The sequence below is a fragment of the Peromyscus maniculatus genome, chromosome 8 (assembly GCF_049852395.1).
Source record: "Peromyscus maniculatus bairdii isolate BWxNUB_F1_BW_parent chromosome 8, HU_Pman_BW_mat_3.1, whole genome shotgun sequence".
Taxonomy (NCBI): Eukaryota; Metazoa; Chordata; class Mammalia; order Rodentia; family Cricetidae; genus Peromyscus; species Peromyscus maniculatus.
The window spans coordinates 81379266-81398353 of NC_134859.1; the positions used below are offsets into that span (position 1 = coordinate 81379266).

The following is a 19088-nucleotide window of genomic DNA, read 5'->3' on the forward strand; positions in this document are numbered from 1 at the left end:
TTTGCTTCAATGAGTGGTATCATTTCTGCCCAATAGAGCAATCAGAAAAGCTCTCTCGGCTTAGGAAATAGGCCAGAGGATGGATGCCTGCAGGTCCAGCCTCCCAGCAACCGGCAACCAGCAGCAGCCTGGCACTGGGCCCCCAGCTGCTGGTGCAGATGGGGGCTGTGAGTGAGGGATGTCGCTGAGGTTTCAAGAATCCGATCCAGGGCTGGAAGTGCAGCTCAGTGGTAGGAAGAGTGCTGCTTCAAATACACGGAAAAAGCTTGGGTTTGAGTTCTACTCCAGAGCATGAACACACACACACACACACACACACTCATGCAGGCACACAGAGCTGACTTAAGAGGGGCAGGGATGTTCAAAGGAATGGAAATAGGACAGATGTTTGAGGCTGGCTGTGTCTATAGTTACTCCCTCTTGGTACTAGGACTTCAACCAAGAGACTATCGCCAGCAGTAGCACCAGCAAGGCGACTCTAGGTCAGGCGGCTCCCCCCACCCCTGCCCCCCTGTCCTGGTGGCCTTTCCCCCCACTTCCCTCTCCTCTAGCTCCCTCCCACTGGGCAAGCAGCAGCAGACCATGTAAGCACCTTGCTTGTATCATTCATCACCCCTCAGGGAGTCGGCTTCCTAGCTCAGTTTTCTGGCCACCACCAACCCTGCATCCTCATCAGATGTCTCCAGCCCTGATCCCCACAATCTCATTCATCCTTGGGAGGGGACAACCTGCTCTCTTTACACAGATTAATCTCCATATCGGAGGGCAGGTAGATGAGACACCTCAGGTCACCACCCAGCCAAAGTGTGGCAAATGCCAGGGTGGAAGACTGGGGCAGGAAAACCCAGAAGCACCTGCCCCTCCCCCACCAGCCCTTTGCTTTAGATCCGCAGCAGCTGAGGCTGCCTCCCAGCCTCCATTGGCCCCATTAACCAAAACAGCTTCATTATGCCAATTTCCAGCTTTCAATGTGCGGCTGATAGCTGTCAGCAGAAATAAGAATTAATCTGGAATTACTCACATTCCCCGAGCTGCCTGGCTCAGAGGATGCGATAAAGCTTTGATAGAAAAACAGAAGCCCCTGCCACCCCGCCCTACCAGGCACAGGGTTCTCTTCTTCCCATGCTGGTGGGGAGGGGCAAGGATGGAGGCCGTCTCGGGATGGGCATTTGAGCTCCTCCTCTCTCAGACACACAGCTCATATGCATACCAAAGCACGCGCACACACACACACACACACACACACACACACACACTCAACACACACAAACACACACGCACCCCCCCTCCCTGTACACACACAAAGGCAGCCCCGATTCTTTCCTCCCCACCACCCACTCCCCACACCCCATGGCCATCTGATCACACCTAACTCTCCATCATCCCCTTTGCTTTTACTCTGGACTGTGATTAGCTTTTTATTTTGGAAAATTACTTTATTTTATATAGATATATAGATATATAGATATGTATGTATGTATATATAAAAAGGTTCCATTTCATTTGTAAAATCTCATTTTTTTTCTCTTTTTCTCTTTTTTTTCCCCCTACAGAAAACGATGACGAGGTTAAAGGAGAAAATAAGTTACATGACAGTTTCCAAAATGGTTCTCGCTTTCCACTGAAGATGGGCCACTGTTGGGTTGTAATGCACTCACGGTCCCTGCTTGTGCTTTACAAGAAGAGGGAATATAACTAGACTGGTTATTTTAGGTTAAAATAGCCAAGAGACAGACGCCTTCGCCTCAAAAATATTCTGAGACACATAAAAGTAGAAGGAAACAAGTCTCTTCAGTCACAAAATGTCGTACATCCGGCATATACTAGATTCAATTAATTTAATAAAATAGAATATACATAGAGATTCTGCACAAACGTATTGCTTTCTCCCAACAGCTCCTGGTGTCGGGAGCCTCTGCCAGACTGGGCTTCTTCTGTCTCTCTCTCTCTTTCTTCTCGGAGGCGGTGGTGCCAGGGCTGTGCTCTCTTCAGACTCTCTGGAAGTCCCGCTTGTGATCCCCCAGCCACTAAAGAAGGCGGGCGAAGCGCCTCTCTGTGCACGTGGGACTTTCCAGAAACACTGCCCAGGAGGCGGAGCTAGGATCTGCACCCAGTAGAGAAAGGTGTCGGGGAGAGTGGGTAGGACTCAGGGGTCCAGGTCTGTTGGGTCAGAGGACAAACCAGAGAGACTCAGCGCATCTTTCTTTGGGGAGGGTGAGGAAGCCGTGCCGTCAAGGGGGCCCGAGGCCGAGGGATCCTTGGAGTCACTGGATGGCGCCCTCCTCCTGAGGCAGACACCAGGACTACATGGGGGCCGAGGGCCCTGGCTCTCCGGGGGATCTATAGAGATACTGGGTGGGCTGAGTTTTTTCTTAGGCCGGCTCCCAGGGCCCCCAAGAGGTTGGCCCCCCAGACTTGAGGGGCTTGGACATAGGCGGGGTTGGGAGCCGCTGTCCAGGCAGCTGACCGCAATGGAGTGTCTTCTCTGTTCATCTAGCCAGGATCCAGGCCTGCGCCGGCAGCTCTGGGCTTCGACACTGTAGCATTTCTTCAGGTCCCGTGGGGACAGGGGTTCCTCCTGGCTGCTGGGCAGGAGGTCTCCTGAAATCCAGCTCAGCTCCGTGTCCAGCTCTAAGCTGCTTCTGGTCTCTGGAGGGTCCTTGGCCCAGCCCGGTTCCAGGCCTGGGCAAGGGGCTAGCGGGCGGATGTGCTTGGAGACCTTGCTCTGGCTGCCAGACCGTTGCTGTACCTGGATGCTCGACCCGCCCCAGAAGGATGAGGATCGGGTCAGAGGGCAGGAGGGCCCACTCACCTCTGACAGCAAGTCTTCCCGGCTACCCAGGCCCTGCACGTCCAGGGAGTCAGTCCTTATTGCTGCCTGTAGGGAGTGGGTGCAGGGCTCAACGCAGGGATTTCCAACATGGATTGTCTTATAATCTTTCTGTCAGGCTGGGTGTTCCAGACCCCCCCCCCACGAAGCTGCAGGACCACCCTATTAACTTCTCTTATTGAGAGAAGGGGGCCGTGAGCCCTCTGAGCTCTGTGGTTCATGTCTCTCCCACTTCAACCACCAACCCTTTTCTCGGGTCCTCTGTGCTCCACTTTCCTAAATCCTGCAGGAGGAACGCTTCAGGCTTTGGGCCCTGGGAGGCCAGAAAGAACTCTGCTTCCCAAGCTGGCCTCTTTGTGCCTCTAGCCTTTAGGGAGAGCAAGGCAGGTATTCCCTTGGCCTTGAATACCCTTCCCAACAAGTGTCCCTCACTCTTCTGAGCATGGGTTTTCTGTGATGAGTGCCTGGCAATCCACTTCAAATAAAACTAACCCTTGCCTCTTCTGGATTCCCCGCTGCAACCCACGCAAGCACCTTGCAGCTAGAACCTGTGGCTGCGGTGATCTGACGGCGCGGGCGCCTCCATTCTCAGACTGAGCTCAGAGAGCAGGAACGGGGTCTCAGTGCCTAGCAGCCAGAATCTGCTGGGTGAGTGGGTGCAGGATGAGGGGACCACACCTGCTCCCCAAGAGCCTGGGGCTGAGCAGATCTTCATGTATCTTGTGCTCCAGAGCCACAGAGAGCCACACAAGGCACCCGAGCCCCACTTGCCTCCGTGAGCCACTCTCTGGCTCACGGAAGGTGGACCCCAGGGTTGGCCAACAGTGAAGACACTTAAACGCTGCCTTGTGTCCCTGAATTTAGCCCCAAGTGTGAAGAATTGGGGGAAACTCTGGGCCTGGGATTGGGAGCCTTAGTACCTGGGTACCACCTCTACTGGATGTCTGTTGCCCTGGTAACAACTCTTCCCCTAGACCCTAGGCCTCCTCGGTGAAACAAGGTATGTGCATGGGGTGGAAGGTAAACTCCAGCCATTTCTGCTTTACCCAGTACCATGTCCCTAATACATAGAGCTGCTGTATCATTGGCACACAGTACACATTTGCTGAAAGTTTGAAAATGTCCACTCTAGTCGTCACCAACAGCATAGGAGTTCCCATCGAGAGCCTTACCCCGGCGCCCAGAGTTACTCCTTCATACTTGCTCACCTGGCGCCTGAGCGGCCTCTGAGCCAGAGGGGAGCGGCCCGGTGGGGGTAGTTTAGGGATGGCGCCCCAGGTGGGGGCCCCGTGAGGCTGGAGTAGATAGGGTGCATCTTTGGGAAGCTGTAGAATGCAGCTGGTGTCTGCTGGTTGGGAGTGAACAGACAAGATGGAGCCTGTGGGGAAGGAGCATGGAGAGGTGAAGTAGAGAGGAGTCTGTGAGGCCTCCCTTCCGTCCTTCCTCCCCCTCAGGGCCTCTACCCCTCACTGCCTTGGGATGAAAGCCACTTCTTCCAGTCTGGGTATTTCTCTTTAGCTCGGGGGTGGGGTGGGGTGGGGTGGGGTGTTCCTCAAAATGAGAGACACTTCTTTTGTTGGTCTTAGGGAAGGCTGGACCTCCCTGTGTGAGCTAAAGCTGGTTTGCCCCCAGCCTCGGTACCTGACTGGGCTTTGGGGAGCCCCCAGCCCCTGTGTCCTAGGGCTCTCTCAGACGTGCTCCCATTGCGACACATGTAGCTGTCGTTGGGCAGAGAGTGCGTCCGGCTGACACCAGACTTCCTCACGGTCAGCAGGTCTGGTCCCAGGGGGACCGGCACCTCCTCGGGGTGGGGTATCATCTGCAAAAGGATCAGGGCATGAGGTGAAGAGCATGCAGCTGGGTTTGATAACTGAGGAAAAGCTAGGCAGCAGGAACTAGGGCCTCCCCGACCAGACCCACCGCCCTGCCCCCCACCTACCCACGCCCACCTCCACACCCTCCTAGGCCAAGGTGATAGGCATGAGCATGGTAGGAGATGGGAAGACAGACAAGGGGTTTCTACATATAGGGAGAAAGGGGTGGAGAGACCCCACCCTGAGAGCATGCCCACAGGATCCCCTGTGAGCCTCTGGGCTGGGGATGGTGGGGGACTAGGAGGGATGAGAGAAGAGAGAGCAGCCCCCCAGTACTGCCTGTGTGTGGTCCTCTTAGAGAATCTGAAAGTTACCCCGGGGATCAACGGGGGTGGGGGGGATGGGGGGGCAGGCCTGAGCTAGATTCACGTAGGTTAAATAACAGGTGAGCACAAGGGGGCGTGGCCCAGCCTAATCTCCAGATCTTTAACCACACAGAGACTCTGGAGGGTGGAGGTGGGTAGCAAGGCCTGGGCCCTGGGGACTCAGTACTCCCTCCGTGGACAGATTTGGGGTGGGAGTGGGTTTGGGAAACCTGTTTCAAAGAAAGGCAGTGATTAGCCCTGGACCCCAGAACAGGAACCCGAGGCCGGATCCCAGAGTTTCTCTCCCCCTTTAGAACCTCTTTCCCTGGACTCCCCATTCCCAGTTCTCAGGGAGGGCTGTAAGGCTCTTCTTCCCACGTGGGCTCAGCCGGTGACAGGTCCCAGCCAGTGGAAGATGGCTGTGCTGAGTACAGTCTGAGTCTTTCCCTTCTATCTCAATCCCAGGACCCACTTCTTTCAGCGAGCCACAACCTCTAGGGACCCTCCCAGCCTCTGATCAAGATCCTGCCTCAGCTGGCCTGGCTCTCACGACAGAAGACAAATGATAAGAGGAGGGGGCTGCTCACTGTCAGAGGGGCAGAGGGAAACTGAGGCAGGGTAGAAAGGTCAATGTACACCCAAGAACACCCCCCCCCCCCCCCCCCCCCCGCCGCCGCCACCAAGCTTGTTGAGGACAGAACACAAAGGACACATAGGGACAGCGAGAGGAGACAGGAACAGTCCCCAGAGGGGAAGGACATGGTTGGTAGCAGCAGAGACGTGGCTCTCACCCAGGACATGGGTCTCATGAGGGAGAGGGCAAAGGGAGGGGGCAGGGAGGGAGGGCTGGCTGGTACAGGGCTCCAAACACAGAAGCTGGCTCCCCAGTCACTTCTGTTTTGGGCTGTCATTCCTGAAATAACCCTGTCACCACTGATGCCCCTGTAACCCTCTGAGCAGGGCCTTGGTTTAATCTTATCTCATTCGAGGGAGAATTCATGCCAGCAAAGGCTGGGGCACTTTGTGCCCACAGGTGAATGAATGCCTCTGGGCAGGACTAGGGCACGGAGTGGGAAGAGGATCTGGAACCCTGCAGCCAGCCTAGCCCAGGCTGGGGGGGAGCAGCAAGGGATGTGTGCATGTACATTGCTCTCCAGGGCACTAAGTAAGAGTGTGTGAGTGTCGTCAGGCAAAGAGTCATCCGTCAGAGCTAGAGAGCAGGACGGTTCAGACACAATCTCTGACGTCAGAGACAGAGCCTCCATCTCAGCTAGAGGGATCTAGACAGGAGAGAGATGAGCAGGCATGAGAAACCAGGACGCACACGCACGCGCGCGGCACACTCGCAGCCCCCACTTCCCCTTTCCACAAAGCAGGGAGGAAGGTATCCCATGTCGCTCCCCGCCCCTCGCCCCAATCGACCCACAGCACCTCCTCCCCCTCCCACTTCAACCCCCTGCTCTGATCAGAGAGTCTGTAGCAGGCACCAAAGAGACAGAGCAAACACTGGCGAAGCAAAAGAGACCAAGAGACACAGTAACACATTCTAAAGATACCCCAGGCATCTTAGCAGCCCCCTCCCACACTGCCGCCACCCAGGGAGAGCGCGGAGGAGAGGGCTTCCAATCTCATAAAGATGATACCGAACACAAAAAGAACGAAGAAAGGCCCGCAAAGCCCCGTCTCCTCTCTGCAGACAGAGCGGCATGGTGGGGGTGGGGGCGCCGCACCGGGGACAATGCCGGCAATCTGACGGCTGTTTTCTGCCTATTCTCTCCGCTTCCAAAAGCCTAGCAGGACTTGGCCTGCCCCCAGATTCCAGCTTCTCCCCTCGTGGGCCCTCCTCCGCCTGCCTGCAACCAGCTCCCCCTTCTCCAATGTGGGCCTTGAGAGGTGCTCTCCCAGCTAGTCTGAAGGGGGCGCACTCGGGCCACCACATCATCCGGCTAGCTCACCTAGGAGCTTCAACACGGGTGAGATATTGGGGGCGGTGAGTGGTGTCCGGGTGAGTGGGCTGTTCTGACCACTGTCCTGTGGCACTCTCCTCCCTCCCTCCACCTTTCCTGTGGGCCTAGTTTAGAATGGGGGTGCGGGGGGGGGGGCTGGGGAAGGGACCGGCTGTATTCCTTTTCCCACTGATCATTCTAGGTCACTGCCAGGTCTGAGACTGAATCCTAACAAGAAGCAGCACGGGTCTTTATCATGTGAAAATCACTGTCTATTTTCTACCAGGCAAAAGGCTGCCCAGGAACCTGTGGGCCTGCGCCTTCGCCCAGCAGGGTTTGTGCGGCAAGGCTCCAGCTGGAGACGACACCCTTTAGCCCACTCCAGATTGGCAGCCCCTGACCTGGGCTTGGGGTTGGGGTCTTGAAGGAGTCCTGGGCCGAGGGGAGGAGAACGGGGGGCTGGAGGGACCAAGAAAGCAACAGCTCGGGGTAAGCTGGGCTTGTGGAAGAGCACCCTAGGTGTGCGGGAAGGGGTGGCATCTGGTGAGGGGGTCAGGCCTGCTTCCTGTTCATGTCCCAGAGGTGACCTCTACTTCCTAGGTCGGAAAAAGGCCTACGGCAGCTCTTATCACGTCTAGTGGGTTTTGTACTTACAAGGCCAACAGGGGAGTGGGGGTGGGTTCTGGACACTACAGAAGAAACAGGCTGGCTAGAACTGGTCCCTTTATGGGTCCCACAGTCACTTGCACTAACCTCAGAGGCACTAACCCCCCCCCCCCCCGGGACCTGACACAGCCTCCTTTACCCCCAAAGTCCCATTGTCTCATCTCTTCTTCCTCCCAGATTCTTTCTTACGAAGCACCTCCCCAAGCCCGTTCTCCAGCCTTCCCTCTCCCCTGAAAGGGGAGATCTCTTCCTCTCTACCTTTCAGAGCCTGGAGCACACACGCCCCTACCCCCACTGCCTCCGGCCCGATTCAGTGCTCGACTGTGGCCCTGCAGTTGCTCTAGATCCTCAGTGGGCAGGCAACAGCCCCAGCCACCCCAGAAGCACAGCGTAGCATGGCACAGCTTGGCACGGTCAGAGGAAGGGGCACATGACAGGGCACAGTAACCTGTGGGTCGGAGCCGCCCGGGCTGGGGGCGGAAGGGAAGGCAGAGGGCTGGCCCCCTGGGCCTGCCAGCTCGTCCATCAGCTTCAGCTCCCCCTCCAGGGAGCCCTGGATCAGCAGGGAGATGGTGTCAAACAGCTGTCTGTCCTGGGAGGACCAGCCCATAAAGGGAGCCGGAGAGCCAGGGGAGCAGGGGTCAGAGGGGGCAACGATGAGAAGTGTCAGGGCAGGGGATCGGGGAGGGGTAGACAGAACGAGTGGAGGTGAAACCCATGTGACAGGTGCACACAAACGCGCACGCGCACACACACACATACACAACACACAGCAACAGAGAGATGGGGAAGAGGAAGGTGTAGGAGGAAGGAGAGATGGGAGATGAGAATGATCAGGGTCCACAGGGGGAGAGGGAGAGACAAGGAGGAGAGGAGAGGATAGGGAGATGGAAGGGAGTCAAGGAGGTAAGAGAGGGGGGTAGGAAAGAGGTTTGACAATCAGGTAAAGATAAAAAAAGAAATAGGAAGGAAACAGAGAACTTAGCCTTGAGCTTAACGCCTAGAAGGGGAAGCCACACCAGGCTGGAGGAGCTAGCATGTCTGCCACCACTTTGCTAGAGGGTGGCCGTCCGTACACAGTGAATAGGGGCAGCCATTCTGGGAAAGGGCAGGTGGCAGCTAGTCCCTCAACATGAAGGTAAGAGGGCCAGGAGGACGGAGGAGAAGCCCTGGGGCCCTCTATACCCTCAACGAGCTGCTGTTTGCCCTGCCCTCCCTCGCCCCTCTCCTGCCCCACGGCCCTGGCCCTTTCGAAGGGGCACTGTTGCTCACCGTGGGGTGCTCAAGGGAGAAGCCCGAGGCTGCTCCAATGTGGGCCGTGGTGTGTGGAGCCCCAGGCTTAGGGCTGCCCGGGCTATTGGCACCCTCCACCCCAGGCCAGAGGAAGGGACTGCCCAGCGGGGAGTGGGGCTGCGGGCTGAGCGTCTTCATCTCCAGCTCCAGCTCCGCCTCCAGCTCCGCCTCCTCCTTGGCCTCTTTGTTGCTTTCCTCCAGGTGCTTCATCAGCACCGCTATGACCACGTTGACCAGCACGAACTGGGCCGTGAGCACGAACGACACGAAGTAGATGGGGGAGATGACTGTGTTGTAGCAGGTGGACTCCTGGTCACAGTCTCGGAGGGTGTCCTGTGGAAGGTGTCAAGGGCAGAAGCTTGAGGGTGGGAAGGGCGGAGGGTGGGGCTGTTGTGGAAAATCAGAGCGCTGAGGGAGAAGGACCTGGATGGGAAGGGAGATCAGTTTCCAGAGGACAGAAAGGTATTTGATGCTGCTGGGGCAAGTATGAGTGAGTCAGAGCCTGTCCGGAGAAGAGAGAGTCCAGAGCGTTCTGACGCGTGCAACGAGGGGGCGTGCTTTTTATTCGTGGCCAATACATCTTCTCAAAGAACCTTAGGTCAGAGACTGGGGTGGCCTCTCTGTGTTGGAGCAGCCCTGGGAAGGGCCTCCATCTTGTGGCCTCTCACCTTCATAATGCCGTTCCAGTTGTCACCGGTGGAGACTCGGAAGAGGGTCAGAAAGGCCATACCAAAGTTCCTAAAGGTGGCATGCCGGCCCAAGCCCTCACAGGGGTGTGTCTCATCACACTCTGGGGGAAGAGGGTAAAGGAGAGAAGCCGTATTAGTCCCATGACCCCCCCTTGGTCTCCAGCCCTGACTCCTCCACCGTCCCCAGCCTCAACTCACCCAGGTCTCCAAAGAGCTCCACGCCCAGAGCTGCAAAGATGAAAAACAATAGCATGAAGAGAAGTCCCAGGTTCCCCACCTGGAGAAGAGGGAAAGAAATGGAAAAGACGCTGCTGGCTCTCCAGTCAGCTTCCCTGAGCCCCCTGCCCTTTTGGAGGGCACCTCCTCCTCCTTCTCCTCCTCCTCCTCCCCAGGAGGACCCTTCCCTTCTGCCCACCCCACCTCCCAGCTACCTGGGGCAGGGCCTGCATCACCGTGTCCAGCAGCGCCCGCATGCCTACAGCCATTTTCAGCAGCTTCAGCACTGAAGAACAGGACAGGGTCAAGAGCCGGCCCCCTCCGGGTCCTCCCATCACAGAGCCGGGAGAGCCAGGCTGGGCGGCAGCTGACGGGAGGGTCCACCCACACCCCAACCCCCTCATGCTGGACAAACCCCTACCTATGGCAGGGGCTGGGGGGAAAGCCCCTGGGAAGCCATTGCCATCCCCATAACCAACTCTCTCTGTCTCCCCCCGGCAAGCTGGTTCCTGTGGGAAGGCAGACACAAGCGGTACAGCCGGACCTACCTCGGGCAATGCGGAGCACCCTCATGATACGGATGATGGTGGGGTTGATGGGCAGCGAAGCGTTGACTTCGATCTCCTCCAGTGTGATGCCCATGATGGACAGAAGCACGATGGCCAGGTCCAGCTGATTCCACCTGGAAAAATCAACCGGGAATGTCGCTCCCTGAGTCAGGGAAAGAGGTGTGGGGGAGGGTGCTGTGGTGGCACAGAAAAGTAGAACAGGGAAGGGCCTGTGCTTTTCATTTTTAATTATTAACCCCCCCTCCATATGGTGTTTTGCTATGTTGCTCAAGCTGACCTCAAATTCATAGCAATCCTCCAGTCTCAGCCTACCAGCATCTGAGACTACAAGCTTGAGCAGCGACACCTGGCTTCATCTGTCTTTGTTTGTTTCCAGCATTTGTATGTTTACTTTGCACCAAGCATTATTTTAAGAACTTTTATATCCGTATCACAGCTCTGATACGGAGAGTGATAGTTTACACTTCACAGAGGAGGGAACTGAGGCACACCTAAAGTCACCAGTCACTAGTAGTAGAAGTAGGATTCGAACCCAACCCAGGCAGTCTGGCTCCAAGCTCACACACAGTGGTTTCTTGCTGCTAAATCCCTCTAAGCCTTGCCTTGTCAGACCCCCAAATCCCTCCCAGCCCTTACGCCCTGGATCCTTGACCACCATCACCATCTCCAAGGGTGGCAGCTGGACTCACACAGTTAGGAAAGGTCTTTAGGTTCAAAGCCTTCTGGGTATTCCCCCAGGAGACACACCTCTATTTCCTCTCAGTGCTCCCAGACCTCTCTCTTCTGTTACCTGTCCTGGAAGAAACGGCGGAAGCCAAAGGCCACAAGTTTGAAAACTGACTCCAAGACGAAGATGACCGTGAAGATGTAATTGCAGATCTTCAGAGCCTCGTCCAGGATCTGGCAGGGGTGGGGGCCAGAGGCAGGGTCTCCTTAGGCCCAAGGCTGAAGCCTGCCCCACCCCTCCATCACCACACCTCCCCAAACTGGGAAGTAGGGTGAGGCTAAGGAAGCCTGCTCTCCCCATTTCCTCCCACGATGGCTGACCACGGGCCACTACCCCATGACAATTCAAATCTTAACGTCTCCTTGAGAGGTGATGAGGAACACACGAGACTGTGCCAGAAGGCACAGAGCACCGAGACTGGAAAGAGCCTTGTACCTTATCAGCTCAACCTCCTCCCTGCACAGATGGGGAAACTGAGGGCTGGAAGGTCGAGGAGAGGGATGACTGGAAACAGATGAGTTTGGGGGCTGAGTATTTACTAGAATCCAAGTCTCGAAGCGCAAACGTCCATCTATCTGTCTTCTTCACTTTCCAAGGCTCAGAGCCACACATACTAGATGCTCAGTAAAAATGTACTGGTCCCCCACTGCCTAGCCATGTGACCTTGGTCAAGACAATTAACCGACAGAACCACAGTGTCCTCATCTATACAACAAAGGGGATACCCACCTCTAAGGAGACCGCTACAGGTACAAGGACCCATGCAGTGTTCCCCACACTTGCCTGACACACAGAGGCTACAGGTCAGGTTGTTGCCTCATCTGGGGGAGGTCCCTAGGCTGCTGGCCCATCACTCGTTCTCACCTGGGGCTGCTGGTAGTGTTCCATCGCCATAGTGACCACATTCAGCCCAATGACACCAGTGATGAAGAGGTCCAAGTAGTGGCTGGTACACAGGTGATGGACAAGGAGCCGGAAGCGAGAATAGTCTGAGTAGTAGGGCTTGCACTGGGCTTCTGGTGGGGCAGGAAGGAGGACAGAGCAAACATCAGGCCCTGCCCCCGCAACACCCCTCCACCCGCAGCCCCTCCCTGCCGCCAGCCTCTACCCCAGTGCTGAAACATTCCATGTCACCAGCATCCCCATCGCCCCCACCCCGGCTGCCCTTCGCAGGAGACGGCTGTTTTGGCCTGTCCCCAGCCAAGCATCTCTTCTACTGCCTGCAGTCAGGGGGGGGTGGGGGGGACGGGATAGGGACATGCAGAGCCCCTCCCCTACATTAGATCCTGGGTGAGCCCGTATCCCCGGGCAGCTTCTAAATCGTGCCAGCTCCTTATAACACCTTTGATTCCATGTTCAGCAGCAAGGTGGATCAATAAGATGAAAGACCCCATCTAATCGTGCTCAGAGGGAGCTCCAGCCACAGAGGCGAAGGCTGCGAGGCCTTCTCCAAGCTCAGCCTCCGGGGCCGCCAAAGGGATTACACGGAGCTGGGATTTGCGATAGGACCGGAGATTGGAAATTGGACATCTTGGCTGCCTGATGACCTACCACAGGGTCCCCGGAGGACAATTCCCACAGCCTCATGTCGGGAAGGTAGAGGGGAGGCCCCGGGCTCCAGACTCGAGTTGGGAGGGTGCCACCCACAGACTCACCCAGTTTCTAATGAGGCAGTACCCAGCCTACCCTGGGTATTGGGGTGGTCCTGCCACTGCAGGCTGGGCGGGAAGTGCTGTCTGAGATCTGTCACAGGCACAGTATTACGCTTGTAATTAGCCGGCCACTTAGAAAAGTCACAGTGCCGGGTTATCCTGCCAAGCAGGCAAGAGAAATCTGGGGGCAGATTTCAGGGGGTCCTCCTCCAGGTGCTGAAGTAAGGGCCAGGCCAAGGTGGGGGACATGCTATCTGGAAATGTGCCAACAGATTGGTCTCACAGGAAGCCACACAGAGGGAAGAGAGCCCCCCCTGGGAAAGCATGGCCAGCCTCAGGTCCCAGACAGCCCTTCCCCTCTTGGGAGGCCTTGGCAGAAGCCAGCCAGTGAGGGCTACAGCCTCTGAGGCCCATGCCAGGAACCAGCTGGCTCGGAAGTGGCAGAAAGCTTTGGGCCCAGGCCAGCTCAAATACAACTATCTTTTCCCATGCAGAGGATCCCTTCACCGAGAGGTAAACTGAGGCAGGGAGTGGCTTGGGGGTGAGTCCCCACCAAAAGCCAAAGGAAGAAGCGTGCCCAGAAGTGGCAGGTTTGGGCTTGCGCGAACCGCTCTGCAAGCCCACCCGACCCGTCTCCACATCGGCCTTGAGGTGTGGATAACCAGGGGCACAGACCCGAAAAGGCCAGGTGCACCTCGGAGGTGCTTGAGACCATCTCTCTGTTTTCAGAGATGGCCCTGCCAGGTGTGACTTTGCTCAGGCGGCCCTCCTGACACCCAAGAGAATGGGGAGTGGAAAGGCCAGAGGCAGGGGATGCCATGAGTCCACAGGTCATCCACACCCGATGGTGGAGGGTGGTTGGGCCAGCCAGGGCCTCTTTCTTCCTTCCTTGCTTCCTTCAGTACCATGAGAACCAGAGGGCGCTAGTCACCCTGTGTTACTTTAGCAGCCGGAACTCTTTCTCTGCATTAATCTCCATAAATGCCGAGAACACCCGATCCCATTATGCTAAAATATGAATGGAGAATTAACTAAAATGTTTTGAATACAATTAGGTTAAAAGAAGCGGCTCCTTATTAGCCCCGTTATTAGTTGAGAGAATGTCGAGGGGAGGCTGGGAGAAGTCCCCTCGTCCTCTATATTACCCCAACCTGACTACTGTGGGCACACCATGGCCAAATAGAGGCATCACCAACATCTCTGCCTTCCAGCCTTGCTTCAGGAGTCTGAGTGGTGGGGGAGGGGCTGCATTCCACCGCCGCCGCCGCCGCCAGGGACCCTCCAGGTAACTCGGGGAGGGGGGTGGCTGGGGAGGGGGGGGGCGCGGGGCAGGGAATGACGACTGAGGCAGGGCATCTGTTCATGGCCACAGGTTCCAAATATCCTTCTACCTGAGCCCGCAGCCCTGATTGGCAGGCATCCAGGAAACCCTCCATTAGAACACAGGTCAAAAGAGCACCAGCTAGAGCGGCCTGTCCCCCAGCAGCCCCTCTGCCGTCCAGAGAGACCCAGAGAGTAAGTGGCCCAGCACCAGAATGAGACAGCGAGACCCCAGCCTCCAGCCTGACCCTCCCTGCCTCCTACTAGAACCAGCTGCCTTTGGCAGAGTAGAGCCCAGTGAGACTGTGGGAGACGAGCACCAGGCCCCTGGGGAGGTCCAGGGGCCAATGAAGAGAGCTGAGAGAGCTGGAGGGGCTGTGAGGGACAGCGACAGTTAGTAGGGGTCACAGGGAGCCCAAGGCACAGCCAGGGCAGCGAGTCTGCCAAGGACAGTGGTAGGAAATAGGCTTTCGGCAGGGATACAGGCCCCCCCCCCCCCCCCCCCCCAGTAAAAGCCATGCTGCTGTGGGTCCTGGCCTGGTGGGAAGAAAGGAGGGGGTAGGTGGAGATGGAGGCCAGAGGTGGTGAAGGAAGTGAAGCCGGTGCTGGGGGTCAAGTGTCACAGGGCTGGTCTTGTCACCCGGTAGCCCCTGTCTCTCCCTTCAGACCTGTGTCTGCTTAGGCCCAGCGTCTCCATAATCCAACTTTTCCATTCCGCCTTTCCTGGCCGCAGCAGAAGGGGGGTGAAGGTGTTTTAGCCGGAAAGGGGGTTTAAAGACTCTCAGAAAACTCAGACTAGAGACCTGGCTTGGCCCCAGTCACTGTGGGAGATAGGCTGGCATACCAGCACCCCAGCATCTGGGAGTCCAGTAGAAATTCAGGGCCAAGATCCCTGTGGGAGACCTTTAGGGTGAGTCCCGGGAAGCCCTGTCCTTTCTCTCCATGTAAGTCTTACTCACACTGAAGTCTGGCAAGCTCTGCTATAGACCCCGATGAGCCCCAGGCCCTGAGAAGAGGGATGTGAGATGTTACGAGGCCCTGTTCGGAGTCTAGTTCATTGCTACAACCAAAGAGAGTATGCATATGCTGTCAGGAACAAGCCGGGACCCCTGGGTAGGGGTGCAGGTTAAGACCGCCAGTGTGTGCTGTGGTGTAGGTATGGTGGACCTTGACAGCTGCGCCTACACATGCCAACTAATGAGACAGTTCCTTGGGGAGAAGAGCCTCAGTGGGCCAGCTGGGTGTTTGGGTGGTGTTCAGGGGTGAAGTTGAGTTGTGTATTCTTCAGTCTCCACACCAATCTGCTGCCCAGTATCTCAGAAGGGTTACGCTAAAGACTACTTCTCCCCACCTGCCCCACACCCCCTACCATGTCAGAAATTTGGAAAACAATTCGACACAGAGACATGGGGGTCCTAGCAATAGAGAGCCAAACCAGCCAGAGACTCCTGAGCCCCTTGAGGGATGCTACTCAATGTCAAACACCACAGCTCAGGACCATGGCAACAGGAGATGATGATCTGCCAAGGCTCAGAAGGCCCCTTGAGTAGGTCTCTGAGCCCTCACAGACCCCCCGCAGCAGCCCATTTCCCCAGGATGGCACCTGCCTGAGTTGGGCAGTGAGGAATGATACAGTCAGTGGTTCCCAGGCTGAAAACCCAAGCCCTCAGCAACAGAGAAAGCAGCCATGTGGGGGGCCTTTCATTCTCAATAAAAATTTCTCAAAGCTTGAAAGAAATCATCCCTTCGCTCATGTGAAGACCCCAAAGACTAATTTAATGACACAACAGCTCTCTTCACCGTCATTTCGTGTGTGACCTTCTGCGGCTCAGAAGCTCTGATCAGCAATTAAATGTGCCTTTGATTAGTAAAAAAATAGTGAGACAAAGCCGTTATCCACATGCTCCCGACTCCAGACAGTCTACCAAACTGCAGGATCTGTGGGAGAGGCCAGAAGGGGAATCCTCGGATAAACAGCTTGGGAACCATCAGGGAATGTGATGAGGACCCACAGCCCTTGCCATAGACTCTGATCCTCCCGATCTCCATCTGGGACTAGTATGGGGGGCGGGGACTGGGAGACAGAGTGGGGCACAGGGTGAAGAGCAGGCACTGGGAAGTCTTCCCAGAGACACACACAGCTTTTGGAGGGAAGGACTCAACTTGTTCTCAAACCTCTGGCTTTTGCGGGGAGAAGCTCGCCGCTAACACAGCCTTTCCGTTCCCAACCCCTGATGTTTGTAGCGACGACGTGGCCACCGCGATTGCTTGACTATTAATGAGTTGGTTCAATTATTCATTGCTACATCTTTAAAACAAATCCTTCCCCTCACTGCTCCTCTCATCCTCTCCCTTGGATCAAAGACTCCCCTTCAGACAAGAGAAGGCAGAGAGATGCGCAGCTTAATAATCAATGGTGAGGACAGGAGAAGAGAGAGGAGGTGCAGAATCCCGGGACCTCTTCAGAAGACCTGGATCCTCCAAGAACTGTTAAGCCAGAGGGGGACAGGACCCACTTCACTTCCATCCAGCTTATCATGGGCCTATGGGGGGGGGGGAGGGGATGGGGGACGACGCAGACCCAATGCTTCAGGCTCTGCCCTCTCGGGGGGGCCCCAAGGACCCCCAGCCCTTCACCCCTAAGAGGATAGAATCAATGAGCCATGGAGAGGGAGCAAAGAGCATGTCCCACACGCATGAACCCACACCCCAGACGCAGTACCTGACGCAGCGCTGGCTGAGCTGCCGGGAGCAATTACATCGTCCAACATTAGATCTAAAAGAACGAAACACGACATTGGTCATTGACCGGACCAGGTGCGCTGGGCAGGGCCCCTCAGCTCCAACCCTCACTCTGCCGACAAATGGGGGTACGCTGAGCACTAGCAATTGATTCTGAATGCCAACCCCAGACTGGGGCACCTGAAGAAGGCAACTCTCCAGGGGCACAGGGGTGGGGAGGTACTGGAAGGGGGCAGGCAGACTGTCATCAGAACAGATGTCCACTCCTACCCCCACTGTGGCCTCAGCTGCACCTGAACAGCTACAGACCCCAGAAGCCAGCTGGTCAGGCAGGGGCCACAGTGCCTCCTGCCAAAAAAAAAAAAAAAAAAAAAAATCCATCTGCAGATGCCTTGTTGAGGCAGCTCACTGCCAGGGGTGTGCAGTGGGTGGAGCTGAAGTGGGAGTGTGGCCCTGGGGACAGGGTACCTGCCCGGCTTTAGAATCTACAGGGATGCCAAGGCCAGACCCCAGCCCAGAGCTGGGAAGAGGGGGGCCTTTCAAGGGTGATGGGTGGATGCGAGAGATACAGAGTTGCACCTGTTCATGGCCGACTGGGGGGCCAGAGTCCCCCTCCACATCCTCCTGGAGCATCTCTGGCCCCACCCCACTCTCATCCTTGTCTGTACCTCCACGCTCTCCCCTTCCTCCAAGCACCTGCCACGGGCAGCAGTGGGAGGTGCAGCTGAGGGCACAAGGGGGCAGAGGCACTGAGCCCCTAACTCACTCGGTGGTACTCACATTTCCACACACCAAAGGGAAACTCAGAGCGCGGCACACATCTGATCGGCGGAAGGCAGACGGTTTGTGAGCGGGTGGAGAGGAGGGAAACCCACAGACCAAACAGGGAGAGACACAGGGAGACACACAAAGGCTTCGAAACCCACACACAGAGACACGTGGAGGAACGTGGGCTGTTACTGAGAGAGGCAAGGAGATGACAGAGCACCAGACAGACAGGAGCCCTGAATGGGAGCCAGGTGCACACACACACCTGCACACACGCCAGAAACATAGCGGCCACGGAGCTACTCCTCTTCCTCCCAACTCTATGTGTCTTTCCCATGTGTCTCAGCCTGTCCACGGCACAGCATGAAGGCGAGAGGCATGAAGCCTCACCCACCCTGTGCAAGAGGTGCTGGGAGAGGAGGTGAGGGCCTGGAGGGGGTCTTGGGCCAAAGAGCGGTTATTCAGCTTTCCTATGAGCATAATCCTATCCTTTCTCTTTCTCCTTCTCACCCTTCCTTTTTTTGTCTGGCTTTTTGAGACAGGGTCTCATGGTTAGCCCAAGCCGGCCTCAAACTCACTATGTACCCCAGACTAGCTTTGGGCCTGTGATCCTTTTGTTTCTGCTTCCTGAGTGACTTGATCATAGGCTTGTGCTACCATGCCCGGCTCTTCTTTTCTTTCTTCTTTGGCAAGAAAACCACCAACCACCAAGGAGCCAGGTAGTTTTGTTGGGGAAAAGGGAAAGGGCTGTGGTTCTGAAGTTCATTCTCAACTACCGGCTCTTTGCAGGTTCACCTGAGCCCTGGCTGAGCAGCTATGGACTCTGAGCACACACGGAGGTTAGAATACTTGCTGGGCAAGGCTGTGTTGATCTGAGTTGGTACCTAGACTAATCCCTGGGTCACTGGACACCAACCAGTACAGGGAGGTGTGATGTCAGGTCAGGTGGATGTCCCTCCTCTGAGAGACAACTGAGATGCTGAGTGTCAGTTTCTCCCTGGCATCCTCTGGGGAGTATGAGGCCGAGACCGAGGGAGCCTCCTGGGGGGGACAGCTCCTTCCCCATGGAGCTGACCTGGTCTGCTTCATGCAGGCTCTAAAGGCGGACGGACATGCTGTCGAGGAAAGGAGATGTGGAGGGGGGCGGGAGCACTTCTCCCAGCCCCCAACCCCAGCTCCCAACCCCCTGCCGTCGCAAGGCCAAGGTCAAGCATGACCCAGAGAGACGTGGAAAGACTACCGACCGGCCATCTGCTTCTCCTTACTCCTTCTCTTTTTCTCCAGCCTCTTGAGTCGCTTCTCCTCCCGGCGCCGCGCCTCCTCCTCCTCCTGGTGCTGCCGACACTTGTGGAAATTCTCCACCACCACGCCCACGAACATGTTCAGGACGAAGAAGGCCACGATGAGCAGGAAGGAGATGAAGTACAGCAGCATCCAGGGGTTGTGGTTCATGATGGGCTGGTGGGGAGCAGGAAGGCCACGTGGTCCCGT

The 19088-nt window shown here is 56.5% G+C and overlaps 1 protein-coding gene across 16 annotated transcripts in view; it reads right to left on the minus strand.

Annotated features, from left to right (window-relative positions):
- Window positions 1-1821: 1821 nt before the first annotated feature.
- Cacna1g (calcium voltage-gated channel subunit alpha1 G) overlaps window positions 1822-19088 on the minus strand; it is a 64745-nt gene continuing 47478 nt past the window's right edge. For 3 of the 16 annotated variants that reach the window (XM_006971974.4, XM_006971969.4, XM_006971964.4), the window contains 12 exons: window positions 18863-19055; window positions 16810-16863; window positions 11980-12131; window positions 11179-11288; window positions 10368-10501; window positions 10035-10105; window positions 9802-9880; window positions 9583-9704; window positions 8894-9247; window positions 4472-4649; window positions 4039-4208; window positions 1822-2878 (listed from right to left, as the gene is read on the minus strand). In XM_006971974.4, coding sequence (XP_006972036.1) covers window positions 2147-2878; window positions 4039-4208; window positions 4472-4649; window positions 8894-9247; window positions 9583-9704; window positions 9802-9880; window positions 10035-10105; window positions 10368-10501; window positions 11179-11288; window positions 11980-12131; window positions 16810-16863; window positions 18863-19055 — 2349 coding nt within the window. In that variant the 3' untranslated portion in view covers window positions 1822-2146. Of the gene's footprint in view, window positions 2879-4038; window positions 4209-4471; window positions 4650-6154; window positions 6290-8069; window positions 8214-8893; window positions 9248-9582; window positions 9705-9801; window positions 9881-10034; window positions 10106-10367; window positions 10502-11178; window positions 11289-11979; window positions 12132-16809; window positions 16864-18841; window positions 19056-19088 lie in introns of all 16 variants that reach the window. The other 13 variants (XM_006971959.4, XM_006971957.4, XM_006971965.4 and 10 more) reach the window with 8 other exon arrangements.